The sequence below is a fragment of the Talpa occidentalis genome, unplaced genomic scaffold, assembly GCF_014898055.3.
Source record: "Talpa occidentalis isolate TD23 unplaced genomic scaffold, MPIMG_talOcc4v2.1 talOcc4.3, whole genome shotgun sequence".
NCBI classification, from domain to species: Eukaryota; Metazoa; Chordata; class Mammalia; order Eulipotyphla; family Talpidae; genus Talpa; species Talpa occidentalis.
The window spans coordinates 55,132,929-55,151,156 of record NW_023603184.1 but is presented as its reverse complement, the minus strand read 5'-3'; the positions used below and the strand labels follow the sequence as shown (position 1 = coordinate 55,151,156).

Sequence of the window (18,228 nt, the reverse complement as noted above, 5' to 3'; positions counted from 1 at the left end):
CAATTACTTTTTACTGTCTCGGGGTCAGTCACTTCCTAAGACTTCATATCTAATTATTTAAATTTGAGAGTGGAAAAATGCATGGCATACCTAATTCTTAGAACCAACTCCACAAACAAGGAAAGGTTTGTTAAACACTTAAAGTGTGGCTTGTTAGTCTTAGAACGATGACAGGACATCACCCATCCACCCCACCCATCTGGCTTAAAATACCATTTCTTTTTATGGCCTTCAGAGTAACTTTTATTTTCACTCTCTCTCATGAGTTAAGGGTGTTTAAAATAAATAAAATAAAAATTTTACACTACTTGCACAGACTTAACACACAGTATTTACTGAGTTTATTATGCACAGAAACTTTGAAAGGTAACAATCTTTACATATAAATATTTTAAATACTATTGTTACATAAGATTTTAAAAACTTAATTTTCAATCAATTCTATCTGATTTCACCTCTGTAGAAATCCTCCCCATCAAATGACAAGATTCTAGAAAAGAAAGTTTGGAAAGGAACTGAATTCAAGAATTAGTTCCATAGTATGACAACCATATTAAATCTAGACCAAATGAAAAATAATTTACAGGGCCTCCCCTGGTGGCACAGCGGTTGAGCGCTGGGTTGCGAGGCTGCCCGCAGCCTCTGCAGCACCAGTTCGATCCCCAGCCACCAGCGAGGGTCCCACAAAAAAATAAATAAATAAATAAATAATTTACATGGTTCATTTTGAAATAGAAAATAAACTTTATTAAGTCATTTTTTAAAGTATAATTGATATATATTTCTTCAGAAAGATAAGCAGAGTAGCTTCTATGTGCAAATATCAAACTTGATAAAGTACCCCAAAAATGTAGTTTTAGTTATAAAATAAGCAATACTTACAGATACATAGTGTCTGAGTATGTAATTGATTTTGCCTGCATTGCTTTTTGATATAAGTTGGAGATGGAGATTATAAAATTCCTCATAGCCAATCTCAGAGTAGAAAATCACCACTGGGCTTTCAGGATCAGCGGAGGGATATCTGTGATCTCCTTTGAACAATAAAGGTTTGGGTCTGAAAATAAATATTAAAAGCTTAAAACGTGAAACTTACAAAAAAATCTGTAAACATTAAAATTGGCACAAAATGTAGCTATGATGATAAACAAGAATTATAAGCATCTTATTACAGGGTATCACAGTCTTATTTTCAGTTAATAGGAATTAAGGCAGGGTTGAGTCTTACTTGCTCATGATTAAAAAACAAAAGTATTCATATAAATAATGGCTATAAAATGTAGACTTTGATAATTGTTACCAATTCCAATGAGGATAAGGAGGCAGGGGGAAGATTAAAGAAAAGGGATATGTATCCAAATCTCACCGCTAGAACTTTAGTAAATTATTCTACCATTATCAATAGGATATAATTATCCTTTCATCTGAAAATATTACAAAAAATGCATAAAAACAGAGGGTTAGTTAAGCAGATAACTTGCCAATGATATTGTCTTCACCTCTGCCATTTCTACTACTGTGATCTTCCTACTAATGGATTTAACATTTTCATTTTCTCATAAATTTTAAAACTCTCTAAGAATGGCATCACGATGCTAGTAGATTTAATGCAAAGACTTCAGGACTTAAGAATTCCACTTATAATAAGCCATTCAGCAGAAGGTAAAAATACATGAATAAAGATGTTTATTCTATCCTTACTAGAATAGAGAAGAAGAAAAAAAACTTTTGGAACATCTTTAAAAACCATCAGTAAAAAATTTTAAAAACGGGATATTCTTACGTTATTATGCATGTGATAACAATGAGGTACACCTACATGTATGAAATGCAAGGTACTCTGTATAAAAATAACCACAGGAAAAAAGTTTAAAAGGATCTGTACAAAGCCATTTAAAACAGTTACCACTGAGAAGAAACACCATTAATCTTTATAAAGTTCTGCATTATTATTGTAACAAATTAAACAAAGAACTTTATTTTAAGGGCCTCCCTGGGGTTAAGTCTCACTGCTATCACCACTACAGCCTGAGTTTGATCCCCAGCCAGGGAGCTAACCCACATGGCGCAGCAGACCGCTCGTGTCTCACAGGCTGCTCCCCTCAGCAGTGTATTTCAGTAGATCTGCCTGATCTGCTCCCCACTCTGTCTCTGGTGAATCCTCTCACTCCCTGCACATTTGGCCCACACCCCAGCTCTTCTAGACAAAAATAAAAATAAATGAAAAAATTTTTAAATGCTTATAAAAAATAAAAGAACTTTATTTTAATCAATCGATCTTGTTCTCTTCAATGGAACACCATTTTACCAGGCAACTATCTCCCAATGTCCAGGCCTCACCTGGACGTGCACTGTAGTTTTCAGGTGTGAGCAAAGGGACTGCACAGATCATCTCACTAAAGAAGAATCCTTTTGCCCTAAAAAACCCTTAGTGTTTCTGAAATACAAAGCAGCACTAGGGAGATTATTGCCACCATTTTTAAAACATCACTACAGGAGCTATGAATAGGTGACTACTCAAGGCAGACAGCACAAGGGTACAGACTCTGTCCACAACAGGAAACCTACCTTTAAGTAAAAAAGCAGGTTTGCTAATTACCACTTTGATATTCAAATTAACCTTGTGATTATGTCTTAAACACTCTCTTTTGTCTGGAACTAACATCCTGAGAGATTATCATCATCACTTCAGGCACTGGTTTTAGTACAAAGAGTATTATTTACTAAGTTGATGACAAAGCCTACGTGATTTCTCAGATACAGTCATTACTAAATAATAAAAACATCAAGTAATTTTATCACCTCCATTTTGAAATGAGAAAATAATTTGCCAAAATTCACAAAACTATTTTAAGTGGTGAAAATGAAATTCAAACCTAGTCAGTCATCCTACTCTAAACCATCATACTTACAGACTACATAAACCCATAGACTTTAATGAAGAACTAGAAAATATGTGACATGTATACAAAGAAACACACAATTCACCTTTCGGATGCTGTCAGCAGGAGAGTCTCAAGGGTATCAAAATCACAAGTCTTCTTTCCATGGACTGAAAAAAATGAAGTACATCCTTCTGGTGGAGGTTCATCAGTGGCAATCTGTAATTTAAGATACAAATCATTTTTTAAAATCATATCTAACCAAAGGCAAGATAAAGACATGAATATTCTAAATAGGTAATTAAATTTTTTTAAAGATTTATTTATTTATTTATTTATTTATTTATTTATTTATTTATTTATTTATACAAGCACTGGGTACAGTCAGAAGCGCGAGAGGGTGAGAGAATTCACCAGAGCCAGAGCGGGGAGCAGAACAGGCAGACTGACGTAGTACACTGCTGAGGGGAGCAGCGGACTTGGCAGGAGAGGTCTGTCGCACCATGTGGGACCCTAGCCAGCGGCTGGGGATCAAACCAGCGCTGCAGAGGCTGCAGACAGCTTCGCAGCCCAGCGCTCAACCATTACATCACTGGGGAGGACCAGTAATTAAATTATAACAAAACATCAGTCAATGAAAGATCCTTCAATAAACGCAAATATGTGAACACACTTTATGTGACAGGCAAGTAAGAGATTTCCAAGTCAGTGTTAGCTCATTCCATTCTTCCCACTATCACCCCATGAAGCAGGTGTTATTATTATGCCCAAAACAGAACTTTAAAATTCTATCTCAAAAGATATCACAAGATTGTCAGGGAATACAGAACGTACTTAGTAAAAAACTGAACTTACAAATGTCAGTTTTAGGTGCCAAAGAATAACTATTCCAATATTAAGTAAGTATAACATCAAATTAACATGACACACCTCACAGAAATAGGAAGAATGACACAGAATCTAAAAAAAAAACTGTAAAAAGATTACAGATAGAAAGATAAATGATCTAAAGAGCACCACAGATATCCAAGGGAAAGACTGAATGAGTTTATGTTTAGATTGAAATGTATTACTTCAAGGCATAAGACAGAAGTCAGTCAGCTACTTTAATGAGAGGCACATTAAGAAGAGTGAGCATAATGAGATAGGAAAGGAAAGAAAATAATAACAGGCACTCGTGCATGCCTTGGTGTTATTTATGTAATATATTATGTAATATATTAAAACATCCTTCTCTATAAATGCAATTCAAAGAATTAAGAAAAATCAGAAAGAAATGGTAAGACTACTATAAAAAATTGACATTAAATTTCTTCACTGCATTCTTCATTTTTTGCAAACTATTACAAAATAATTATCAAAAAAGAAATGAGTAATATAATAAACTCTTATGTACCCAAGACCGAGCTTCAATACTCATCAACTAACATCCACTTTATTTCCCCCACTTTTCTACCACTCTGTTGGGTCATTTTGATACAAATGCCAAATAACATTTCATCTCATTTGTGATGTTCCAGTATGTTACAATAAAAGAGATTTTTAAAAAACATAATGCCATTATTACATTCAAAAAATTAATAAAATTCAGTATAGCTGGTAACTGGCAGCAATTTTTCAATCTTCCCACATTACCCCATAAAAACAGAGCAACTAAGTAAGTAAAAACAAAACCAATGGCCCACATTAATGACAAAACTAGCTGAAAGGAAAACACAAAGAGCATGATCAAAGACGATGAAGAAAGCAGAGGGAAACAGAGATTCTGATGATCCTGAATATAAGAAAACCCCAAAACAGCTCACAAGTTTCCACTATAGAGTATGGTGGGCCAGAGAGCTTTTGTTCAGCCGAAAATTTGGTGAGCACAGAAAGTCATGGTAAAGTTTAAAGGTATTAGAGCAGTTTAGACACTCAACTCTCAAAATTCACAAACTTGGACTCCCTTCTAGGACAAGGACCACTCCTAGGAATCTCAGAAAGAGTAATAAACTTTGAGTAGAACAAAGCTGTAGAGACAAATGAAAGAGATAGTCCAAATAAAAGCACAGGTCAGGAAATCTCAAAAAGCAAGTCACCATTTTTATAAGCCATATTATTTTAACAATATATAAAATCAACAGAAGAGGGAGTCATGCAAACCTCTAAAAAATAAGGAAAACTAACGTCACATTAAAATGAGCAAGAAAATCTCAATGTCGAATCCCCTACGCAGCTATTGTAAGAAAAGGAGCAAAAGAACACCCTTTTCCTTACAAATGAGACATCTGGGCAGCTAGAGAATCTGTTACACCTGCACTGTCTAATACAAAAGCCACATGCTGCAGGTAACTACTAAGGTCTTAAAATGTGGTTATTGCCACTGAGAGCTAACTTCTTTTCTTTCATTTAACTTTAAATGATTTACATTTAAATAACTGCACATGACTAATGGCTACCATACTGGATAGTCGGACACAACGGAAAAATCGTCATAGAAATGAAGACTAAATTAGAAAGAGCACAAAAACAAAGAGAATAAATAACCACTTTGGACAAATAGAAAAGGAAATAAAGAAAAGAAAGATTCAAGAGAAAGTGACAAACAACAAAGTTGGACAAAGAAAACTCAACAGATAATGATAGGAGTTCTTTAAATATAAAATGATTTGAAACACTGTAGTAAAGAATCACATAGTATAGTTGAGAATATTGACCCAGAACTAGCTATCTCATAGATAATGACTATCAAAATCAGTAAGCTATATTATGACTATAAAGAAAAAAATCTTCTGAGCCTCTAGACAAAAAAAGAGAGAGACTTTTAAGGGAAATAAAATTAGATTATCATCACACTTTTCTGCAGAACTTTATGCTTAGAGAAAATGGTATAATGTTTAAGACAGAAAGAAAACATGAAACAAAGACTTTATATCCAAACCATTGTATAAATGTGCAAAAACTGAGAAAATATGTTTCCATGAGCCCTTCTTGAGTAAGCAGATGTCAGGTAGATCAAATGAGCAGAGATGTTTGGCAAAAGCACTGGTGGTGAGTATTAAAGACACTAATTATTTACAGGAAAAAAAACTAAATGAGGCCGAAAAGGAAACAGTATAATGTTAAAGTAGAATATAATCATTTTTTAAATAGGAGCAGGGAGAATGGGAATCACTAGGCCAAAAGTAGTATTTTTAACCTTTCAGTAAATGTAGTTGCAGCATATATGACTATTATGACTAAGGCTACTGCATACATAACATGGAAAAACAAAATTTTTTTTTTACATTTTTTTAACATTTACAAAGTATTTATCTGCCAAGTTATTAATATCCTGAACACAACAAAAATAAAAGCCTATTCAAAATAGGTAAAGGTCTTAAATAGACGTATCTCCAAAGAACATAGGCAGATGGCACATTAAAAGATGCTCCACATCAGGCAAATGATAATCAATACCAGGAGACACAAGTTACCACCCATTAGGGTGCCCATTGTTAAAAAAAAGAAAGAAAAAGAAACAGAAAATAACAAATAATGGCAAATAATGTAGAGAAAGTGGAATCCTGGTGCATTATTAGTACGGATGTAAAATAGTACAGTCATTGCGGAAAACATTTTGGCAGTTCCTCAAAATGTTAAACACAGAATTACCATATGATCTGTGAATTACATTCCTATGTGCATGGCCAAAAGAACTGAATTCAACCAGATATTTGTGACCCAAAGTTTCATGGCAGCATTATTCAAAACAGCCAAAACACAAAATCCTGATACAACATGAACTGATCCTCAAAAATACTGTGTTATATGAAATAAGTCAGATACAAAAGAGACAAATCATCAGATAATTCCACCTATATGAGGTATCTAGAAAGGATAAATTTATTGATACTTGGGGATAAAGGGCAATGAAGAGTTATTATCAGATGGGTATAATTTCAGTTCTGCAAGATGAAAGTTCTCAAAAGGACATTAGTAGTGGTTGTAGAATAAGAACACACTTAAAAACTGTATACTTAAAAATGGTTAACATGATAAATTTTTCTGAGGTATATTTTACCACAATAAAAAAAAGTTGAAACAAAAATTAAATGTTCAAAGTAAAAGGATGTTCATTCAGACACCTGGTAAACCAGGAAAGAATCAAGCATGTATTCTACCTTCCCTGTGTGACCAGTATGCCAAATACCACCAAATGAGATGTCCCTTTTTATACCATATTCCAGTGACAAGTGGAAAATAAAAAGACAGAATGACAGTTCCCACTCTGCAACCTCCAAAGAATTAATGGATTAATAAGCATACAGTAATAATGGTAGCTAAATCAAAAGAAAAAAACAGACATGAGGAGCTCCTCAAGAAGAATGGAACACTACCTACAGACTTGCCAAAGGGATGAAACACAATTCTGATAAAGCCTCAGGATCCAGTTGCCAATTTTAGGGAACAAATGAATAGGTGAATTATATTCTAAGTAAGTGAAGAACAAAATATTGTTTAAAAAAAATTATAGGGCAAAGTCTATTATTCAACAGAAAAAGGATGAAGGGAGAACTGGATAGGACTAAACTTTTACTGTGTGAGATGCACTCTTGGGGGAAAAAATAATAAACACAGCAAGTGATTCTAACAGAAATGGGAAAAGTGGTTCCTTTGGAGAACAAGACATCTGTGATGGGGACAGGATACCTGGCAATATTCTATCACTTGAACTGGATGAAAGTTACAAGGATGTTCACCTTGTAATAATTCATTATACTGTGTACTTCTTGTGAGTGGTTTTCATAACCATTGTATAACAAGAAGTGGTTTTAAAATTAACAATTCTCCTATATAAACTATACATTCAGTATACATACATCTTTTTCTTTTTTTTATTTAACAACAGGAGTTTGTTCAACTCAAGATCCACACCTTGTATTCAGTTGACATATTTTAAGTCTGTTTTTATTTCTCTTTGTAACTTGTTGAAGAAGCCAAATCACTTTACTACCAAGTTTCTGGCATTCTGGATTTTCTTGACTCTGTCCCCATGATACTACTTCCCATTTCTCATCCCCTGTATTTCCTGTGAATGGCTCTTAAATCTAGAGGCTGTGATCAGAACTAGGGTCAACTTGTTTAGTGAGCTTAACCTCCTAGACTATGTTGTATAAATGAAATGTGGCAGTCCCTTTCTGGGGTGGTTTCTTTTCTGAAGCAAAAATCAATGCAAATTATATGTTTAACAATCTGTGACTTGGGGCCTCCCCAGTGGCGCAGCGCTTGAGCACTGGGTTGCGAAGCTGCCCACAGCCTTTGCAGCGCCGGTACATGGCGCGCAGACCTCTCCTGCCGCTATCTGCTCCCCTCAGCAGTGTACTTCGTCAGTCTGCCTGCTCTGCTCTCCGCTCTGACTCTGATGAATCCTCTAACCCTCCCATGCTTCTGACTGTACCCAGTGCTTGTATAAATAAATAAATCTTTGAAAAATAATAATAATCTGTGACTTGAAGATTTAACATCAGATTTACTTATTATCCTTAAATTATAGATCTTAGAAAACACCAGGGAGGAGAATTACAGCTCTCTAACAAAAGGCCAAGACAACTGTAATATATGCGATCATGTTTTACAACCCCTAAAAAATACAGTTATCTGTAAACAATGAATTCACCTGCTGGAAGGCTTGAATTGTAGCCGAGTAGGATCGAAGAGACAGAGAAAATTTCAACAAATTCTGCTGTAGAGGTGTCAGAAATTGAAATGCAGCATCCAATATTTCATGATAATAGGAATAATCAGTACCTGCCAAGAAAGAATATTAACCAATCATATATCACTAAAGGTATCCAAATAAGATAATTCATAAAGTGTAGAGTTATATATTACAAAGATATGATGGCGAAATTTTACCACTACGGTGTCCTGAACTACTACCAAATGCTTAGCTTAGAAGTCTTTCCAGTACACTGTACAATTGGACTGTTCTCTCTTCTTCCCTTTGTCCAGTCTATTCACCCCCTCTGGACTGCTATATTTCCACTTACCTGGATGGATAACCCTACCTATTTTCTCAGGAAGAATTCCTTAGTGAGAGCACCTACTCAGGGAAGTCACCCCCAGTCCCTACCTCATGTCTCACTGGACTAAGCGCATCTCTTCTTGGTTCCCGTACTTCTTCGCTCACCTCTTTTGTTTATCACAGCCTTTACTAAATTCACTAGCTAACCCATCCCAAATAGTCTGCCCCCACAGGCAGAAGCCATGATTTATCTTCATATGCCAGTGCCTAGCACATTATTTACTCAAATAACACACAAAACTGAACAGTGTGATACAGCAGTACAAGATATTAAAGGATGTTGATAACTATAGTTTGGGGAGAAGAATTTAAGCAAACAATTGGAGCAAATTGTTTGGGGGGTGGGGGAGGGTTATCTGGGGAAGTTCACGGGACACCAGCATGAAAAACTCCCAGAATACATTGTTAAATGAAAACCACAAGGTACACATGTATATAGTAAGGTATCTTTTTTACTGTAAGAATGAGAAATAAGAATGTGTAAGTATTTGTTGTTAAAAAAACACTGAAGACTAAACAAATTGATCTAAATGGTTATAAAATGTGGGGGAGAAAAAGAAGGAATAGGGATAGGACGGGAACAAGATTTTATAGTCACTTCTATAGCTTTGACTATTAAATCACCTATTATCTATTGCAAAAAACAATTTAAGAAACATGTTACTATTTTAAAAAGAAAAATATAGGGAGGGGAGGGATTGGGGTCAGAATGGGGGGATTGCAATTGTATGGGGAATATAAAAATAAAATTTATTAATTAAAAAAAAAAAAAGAAAAATATAAAAGGCTCACTACTTCATTAGCATATTGTAAATAGAAAAAACACCAGAAAGAAATACCTCAAAATGTTGCCAGTGAGTATCAAAATGTTAATGGTGAGTATCTTTGGGTAGTGGCACTATGAATAATACGTCAAAGAAAATATTTAACATATTTTTATGATCACTTCCAAGAATTCATACTCCTGTAACTTTAACCACTTATAGTGAAGAAATCTCATTTTAAATGTCAGAGTTCAAATTACACTATAAACCCACTTTCACCAACTTGCTTCACAAAATTACATACTAAAAGTAAAATGAATTTTTGAAGCTGAAACAGTTCTAGTCAACTCTAACTTACATAGGTAAAACTGTCAGATGCTTGTTCAAGCCTTTACGTATTTATATTGCCAAAAAAAAAAAATTCAGATTTAACTTTTAAAATATGCATTGTTACTAAAAATCAAAGCTAAAAATCCATTCAGTTAGATACTACTTTAAAATTTTCACATATTTCCTCTGCAACAAAGACTTTTACCTGTTGGTTTAACAGTCTAGCTTTTAGTTACTCATGTATTAGCATCTTTAACTACTAATGTTTTTACTCTATATAGCTTATATTGAATGAGAAATTGGTCATGAGACTAAATTTCATAAACTGTAAGCAAGTGATAAGAGTTTACACTGTCATTAATTTGACACCCTGACACTCAAGGTGTGAGTGGATGGCAGGCATAATAATGGAAAACATTTTGGATGGCACTTACTTAATGATAGCAAACTTAACAGATAATAGATCAATTGTGCAATTAGTTAACAAAAAAAGAGTGAATTAAATCACATGGCTATTAAATTAATATTAAATGATTGTAAATGAATTTGACTTCCACATAATATTCACATGACAATTTAATAAAAGAAGACAAAAGAAAAAAGAGGGGGAGAGGAATCAAGGTAGTGGTTATAGCCAAAGTAACATATTGCTTCAAAAATAATTATTAGTTTGTGTTGGTGCAGCTGGAAACGATCACAATTCTAGTCATTAAAGATAAAAATGTTTTCCATTAACTTCCATGCCATACATACTGTGAAAAAAACAATGTTTTTCTCATATTTTCCCCGACACCAAAGTCAAAGAAGCATTTGCTTCAATTTTACCGTGATGATATGATGATCCAATATTTTGACTGGCTTCTACAAAATTCCAAAATTTCTCTTGACTGTCTTCTGCTAAAAACTCACTGAGAGAAAAGGGGGAAATATCAGAAATGAAACAACTTAATAAAATTTTCTAATATAAGCTATATCGCTAAAGAGAGTAAAAATGTTTTTAGGTTTCCAAATGTCCAAAGTTTGACTTTTAATTTATAATATATATACTATACACAAAAATGTATAATATATATATCTTTTAATATAAGTACGTCTTACTAGCTTACTACTAATTAGTTTAGTAGCATATATTCACTTAATAGCTTAATACATATCCTTACGAAACCTAAATTAAAAAAATGCTCTAACAGTAAAGTCCCAATATAAAGACCACTTATGAACCCCATCTGTGACAATGCTAGCCGCTGTGGAAGCAGAACTGGGAACTGGTAATCTAGTACTCGTCCTGCTCATTTATTTTCTTAAATACCTTAGAAAGAACAAAAATTATATTTTGCCTAAAGTTCTCCCGAGAAAAAACATGAACCCTAGAAAATTTTCTAGGAGACTAACAGTTGTAATCTTTTAACATCTATAAATGCACATTTTCTTTTAAAGATTTACTTATTTATATAAGAACCGGGGTACAGGTAAGATGTGCGGTAGGGTGAGAGGATTCAGCAAAGACAGAGTGGGGAACAGAACAGGCAGACCAACCGAAATACACTGCTGAGGGGAGCAGCAGGCAAGACAGGAGAGGTCTGCAGCGCCATGTGGGCATCTCTGCAGCCAGCAGGGATCGAACCGGCACCACAGAGGCTACGGACAGCTTCACAGCATTGCGCTCAACTGCCTGTGCCACCAGGGAGGCCCTATAAAAGCACATTTTCAAGATCACCAAATTTTAATTGAAAGTTAGCGATGATCTAATAAAATCATGTCTTTTTTTACTACTCACCTAAAATAATAGCCATTCTAAATTTGCCTTCATTAGCTAGGATAAGATCCCTACAGAAAATGCACGTACTAATTGAATGACTCTTGTATCATTATCTTCTGCTCTGAATCACAATATTAAAGCAGTGGTGATATTTCTCTGTCTTAAAGCAAACTACGGATCTGGATCTCAGCTTACCTAGCCAAAGGAAGACTCCCATTACTTGTTAACACTGGGATGTACAACTCTCACTCTACTCCACAACTAGACACAGAAATATGGAAAAAATAAGAAACACTTCCTGGTAATGCACAGGTCTCTAAAAATAGATTTCTGAAATTACCCATTATCATTAGTGTTAAGACTTTTTATTGCCTCGAGTGCAGCATTCTTCTAGGCTTTCTGCAGTAACTGAGAGACACCACAGCCTTACAATAGCTTAGAATCTAAGAAAACAGGTATTAAGGCTAGACTAAGATCATGCTAAACACATTAAGACTAAATTCATAAAGATGCATTCAGAAGACGAGCTAGCAGAAAGGAAGAAGAATAATATACTCATCAACTGCAGTGGTAAGAACAAGGATTCACTGAAGCTAAGACCCTCCTGTAAAGACCTTAAGCAAATAAATATACGCTTTTCAGATAATTACAGAAAACTATTTGAAACATATTTTTTCATCTGCATAACATATTTGTTCACTGCATAAGTGAAACATTTTTTCACTGCATAAGTCATATAACATTTAAGTCTTAAGATCCACTGAACTAATCTAGGAACGATAAACACAATACACAGTACCATTAAAAGAACACTGGGAGCCGAGGAGGGCACTGGACTTTGGTGGAGAATTACTGGGTTCTTTGCTGATGGGTTTGTTGTGGTGACACACATCTGAAGAGGTGTGAACCTATACCCCTAAATCATAAAGTGGTATAAACCAACATTACTTCAATAAAAGATCATTTTTAAAAAAGAACACTGCCATTTCTTTACTGTAGACTTAAGTTTATTCACTTTTTGTCCTAAGTTGTATTCTGCCTCTTATACCTACTCCACTGAATAAAAAGTTCAACAGACTTACAGACGAACTATGTCGCCTGGGATTTGCTTTAATACATTCAGCAGAGAAAGGGAGGAGGGTGGTAGGGGTGATGGTTATTCAACTTGAGTTTGCAATTTTTAAAACTCGTCAACAAGTGGAAGGAGAGCCCATTATACCATTCTCTCCATTCATAAGCACTTTGAAATGTCAAAAAGTTTTTATCTATGGCAAAAGAAAAGAAAAACTATTAACAACCTGAGTGTATATCAGGTAGCATAAATCAAGTATGTATAAACAATTAGCAAAAAAAAAAAATAGTGAACCTGTTTTCTTAGATTTCCAAAGTTATTGTGGGAAATCAGAATTGGTCTTCCTTCAGCACAGAACTAAGAGAATAGCAATGACTCTTTAAGGAGGGTCTACCACATGACAGGTGCTATGCTCAATATATTCACTTATGTCCTTAAATCCTCACAGTCACTCTGAGTTAAAATCAGTTTTTGAATTAAAAAATTGGTTTTAGAGAAATTAATTTTTATGGGCAGAAGTGAGTTAATGAAAAATCTGAAGCATAAGCTCACATCTGTTTGTTATCTGTACATGTGCATTCTTGGGCCATGTAATATCTAGTGCTCAAAAAATTATTATTCGTTCCAATTTTAACAATAGGACTTAATTTACACAATATTTCTGTTAAAAATTATAGCCACTCACAACATATTCAGAGTTGTACTTCAATTAAATATAGTTCATGGATAACCACAAAGCTACAACACCTTCATTAGCATCATGTCCAAACTAAAAACAAGTATTTTTAGTTCCTAAGGGCTAGATGCAAGGAAGGCAGAAGGTATGTAGCAGCTGCATGCCTCGATGTGTGGAGAAAGACGGACCCCTACTCTCACCCAGTGCTGCCATCCACCATCATGACCTGCCATGGGTTGGGAGGGATAACTGGAGGCCTCCCCAGCTCTGGAGGTAAATGTGGAGTGGTTTCCACAAGCCAAGCTTGTTTTTGAGTTGTCTACCTGTCCATAACCTTGCAAATTTTCTGCAAATAGTCACAGAAGAGAACTAAAAAATATGATCTAAAACTGTAACAACCTGGGGATATCATGAAAAGGGATGATGTTTGTGATGGGGAAGCTGGTGAAGGAAACAGTATACAATACTCTATGGAGATGAAAGAAACTGAAAAAAAAACTGATGATGGTTGACAATCCTAGCATAGTGTCTCAAAAGTCCATACTGATAGGCCATAATAGTCTTTTAAGACAATGTACAAAAAAAACAAAAAATTAGTGTGAGTGTAATGGAATGAAATTCACTTAAGAATGTTAAACAGAGTATCCTAAGTCACTGGTCATTGTTAACTGTACAAAACTGTTTAAAAGTGACAGTATCAACATGGATGGCGCTGGAAGGGATCATGCTCAGCGAAATAAGCCAGAAAGAAAAAGAAAAATACCGGATGGTCTCACTCATAGCAGGAATCTAGAAAACTTAAATAAGGGACCAGGAAAATGAATAACTATAAGAAAGTGAAAATCAAAATCAACAAAAAACTATGAACCAGAGACACTCTATGGGGGGTGGGGGGTGGGGAGGGGAGGGATTGGGGTCAAAATAAGGGGACTGCAATTGTATGGGGAATATAAAAATAAAATTTATTTAAAAAAAAAATAAACACACACACACACACACAAAGTGACAGTATCAGTATATCTCCATGACTTAGATTTACACCACACGAAACATCATAAATAAGGTTAGCAAACAGGAAAAGAGAGCTGACTTATCAGAGTCCTGGCTTGGACAATCCAACATCTCAAATGCCCTTCGGTCAGTACACCTTGAGAACTACCCTAAATCTATAAAGTTCTAACATCTGAGGAACGGCAATCTATCAATTTTATTATTATAACATGACCATGAAATACATGCATTGGGTTTCTTTTGTTTGTTTTTGCCATTTTGTCACTGAGACAAGGGAGGGAGGGACAGAGATGTGGAAGAAACAGAACAGAAAGAAAGTCTGTTCAGCAAAATGTCTGTGGGATCCTCAACAGGTCAAGACCAGCTCCCATGTGTTCCACTCTCCCACTGGGCCTCTTATCAACACCAAATGAGGCTGTTCCTTAGGAGATGCAACTATTCATATACATAAGCAATGTAACAAAACTCTTCATTCACAGTTCTCTAGGAAGTAAAGGGTAGATATTAGAAGATGAAATTTTAAGTTGAAGATAACAAAGGTAGACTACAACATTAATGAAATAGTGTGACAGTTCAAATGCCTAACACTATCAAATACTTGCTATTTAACCTACAAAAATGTATGCTTTACAAAGTCTCTCTGTAAGTCCTAACTATATTTGAGATACAAAAATAAGCTTCCATCTACAAACATTCAAACACTGACTAAAAGTACCTGGTTATATTTATATTTTGAACACTAACTCAAGAGTACATTTGGAATACAAAATTTCCCAAGAAACCATCGACTAGACTGTATTTTATGGATTTTAAGACACTGTTGGTTTTAATACATATCGTCGTTTTATGAAACACTAAGAATGAAAAATACTCCCAATTTCAATTGTAAGATAACATCTGAGTTTGATTAACATGCATGCTGATTCTGGGTATGTTCACCTGCAGAACATGGACACCTCAAAGCAGATAACATCTGGCCATTTCCTCAGCTTCCTCCCTATACTGTCCTCTCTTCGGGTCTTCCTCCAAGTTCTTAGGAGGAGATAACCTCTTTTGTCTACCTTGCCAAATTCTCTTCCTTTTATGAAACACCTCGTAAAACCTTCAAAGAGTAAAAAATTCCCTTAAATTCAACTTCTATTTTTACCACTTTTATACTTTTCCTGGAAGACAGCATAATATTTTAAACATAAATGTATTAAATTTAAATTTAATACATCTGTCTAAAGAAGTTCCTATGTATCTCTGTGACTCAAAGGCCTAGGAGCCTTTGAACAGCACACAGAGCACAGTGCACACTGAAAGAGGCTCTTATTAAATGGATTCGATGATGATAATTCCCCTCCCTAAAAAGCTTCTGAATATTCACAAAGCCTATGTCTTTGGTTCAAACATGTGAAAGAGAAAAATGTCTTCTTACCTGGCTTCCAATAACAATGGAGTGGAAAACCATTTTGATGTGAGAGAGGTTGTAATGGCTTTTGAATCTGCCTTTACTGATGAAAGCAGCCACAGTCCAATGAATATAATCAGAAGTCCCATTTTAAAGCAAATCCCTAAAAAGGAAAAAAAAAAAGTTTTGCCATAGAAATGTTTAAACCTGAATCTTAAGACTTAAGAGACACAAAGTAACACGAACATTACAGAAAAGAAATGTTTCCTAAATATAACACACCTAACATCTAGATAGTGTAATAGACATTTGCTGAGTGACTGAAATATCACTAAAGGTGCTATGAAAGTTACCAATATCCTGCTTGATATTAATACACAGTATCTCTAAAGAACAATGGTTAAATAAAAAATAAATCATACCAAATAGAAAAGTTACTTTTAGAAGTCTTTAAGTTCAGGTACCGACAGTTTCTTTGAAAATAAAACAAACAAACAAAAATTAATATGAACTTCACATTTAGAAATAGGTATTTTAAAAATCATTTGTAAAGACTGGAGCAAAGCAAACTAGACCATTAACAATGGATCCTGGCTTGGTGGGGGGAAGAGGAAGCAGAAGACATGGTTCCTTTTCAGAATCTAGCAAAAGTTACTGACATTGCCTGTAGTGATACAAGCAAGGGCCAAATTTTATATACAACTTTAAGAACACTATCATGACTATTCATGGATACCCTCCCCTAAATCCAATGAACTGAAGCCTCACAAACCTGCTCTGCATGATAGAACAAACATGGTTAGTGAAAAGAGAAAACCTTTTAAAGTCAGACTTCAATCAATTCCTGAGAATGCTACTTACTACTAATTTAACCATAAGCATGTTACCTTATAACTTCTCTAAAATAGGGACAGTACTTACAGCAGACAAGTGTCACCATGGAAATGAAAAGGCAATATGAAAATTACTTTTAAAGTGCCAATTGCAAGAACAGAATTAATTGTTCCAGCAAAATATGTTATCATAAGGAAAAAAAGCAATCTTCTAAATTATAGAATAGTACACCATCACTATTACATGGCCTCAAAAATGCACCTTTGTAAATACAACCTATGTGATTTGCAGGGGTTGGAAAAAAATCAAAGCACACCATTCCCCCCCCCCAAAAAAAAAGTCATTAAGTTTCTAAACTAGTGCCAGAGTATGTAACTTATTCAAGAAATCTTATACTACCACTATGTTTATGATTTTTCCCGAAGGGAGCTGAGGTGGGTGATGTCCCAAAGGCAGTGCTTCTAGATGAGAGAGTGAATGACACTACACAGCAACCTGAGGTGGACACTACACCAAGTGTGGAGAAAAGTCAGACAGTGACAGGAGGCCCCTGAGGAAACCTGGCATTTATTGAACAAATACTGTGTCAACTGCTCCAGTGCAGCTGATTATCCCCTTAGCATACAGCCACCCTGGCAGCTGCAGTTCCTTGAAGGTGCTGCCCGGATGTAATTTGTCCAACACAGCTAATAGCACTGTGCCTGGCAAATAGAAGGTACTCCACAGATATGGGACAGAATGGCTGAAACACTATCATTCCCACTTTAAAAATAAGAAAATAGATGCTCAGAGAGGCTAAGTAACTTGTCCGGCTAACAGCAATGCTTGGAACCCACACCTGTCTGTTTTTAAAAGTTCTACATGCTATCTCCCCTGATTCTCCAAGCTTAGAAGGGGTAAGAATTTATATTCTGATCCAGAGAGAGTAGTGTGCTTTATTTTCAAAGTCCAAGAATTTTCTAGGGACAGAGTCATTGGTACACAGGGAAAGAAACAGTTTCAACCTAAAAGCCAAGGTGTAGGTCTAATGCTGGGACCAACGTAAACTGAACCACCAGCCTGACACATCCATTCTTGGGCTGGCTTTGCAGACTGAATGTGAGTTCCTCATGAGCTGAGTTTTATCTGTCATGGTCACATACCTAATTTAGCATAGGGAAAAAAAAAAAAAAAAAAAAGAAAATAACAAAGTTCTCAAAATAAAATACACAAATCAGGCTTCATTCATTAAGAAAGGAATGAGGGCCTCCCCGGTGGTGCAGCGGTTGAGCGCTGGGTTGCAAAGCTGCCCACAGCCTCTGAAGCGCCGGTTCGATTCCCGGCTGCTCCCCGGCCACCAGAGGAGGGTCCCACATGGCGCGCAGACCTCTCCTGCCGCCCGCTGCTCCCCTCAGCAGTGTACTTCGGTCCTTCTGCCTGCTCTGCTCCCTGCTCTGGCTCTGGTGAATTCTCTCACCCTCC

General features: G+C 35.5%; 1 protein-coding gene across 4 annotated transcripts in view; it reads right to left on the bottom strand.

Moving 5' to 3' along the window:
• Positions 1-18,228, bottom strand: part of UGGT1 (UDP-glucose glycoprotein glucosyltransferase 1) — a 149,347-nt gene that overhangs the window by 81,004 nt on the left and 50,115 nt on the right. For 3 of the 4 annotated variants that reach the window (XM_037523151.2, XM_037523155.1, XM_037523153.2), the window contains exons 2-6: positions 15,961-16,096; positions 10,848-10,930; positions 8,521-8,651; positions 2,989-3,101; positions 883-1,057 (exon numbers count right to left, since the gene is read on the bottom strand). In XM_037523151.2, coding sequence (XP_037379048.1) covers positions 883-1,057; positions 2,989-3,101; positions 8,521-8,651; positions 10,848-10,930; positions 15,961-16,096 — 638 coding nt within the window. Of the gene's footprint in view, positions 1-882; positions 1,058-2,988; positions 3,102-8,520; positions 8,652-10,847; positions 10,931-15,960; positions 16,097-16,355; positions 16,379-18,228 lie in introns of those variants that run through there. The other variant, XM_037523154.2, reaches the window with a different exon arrangement.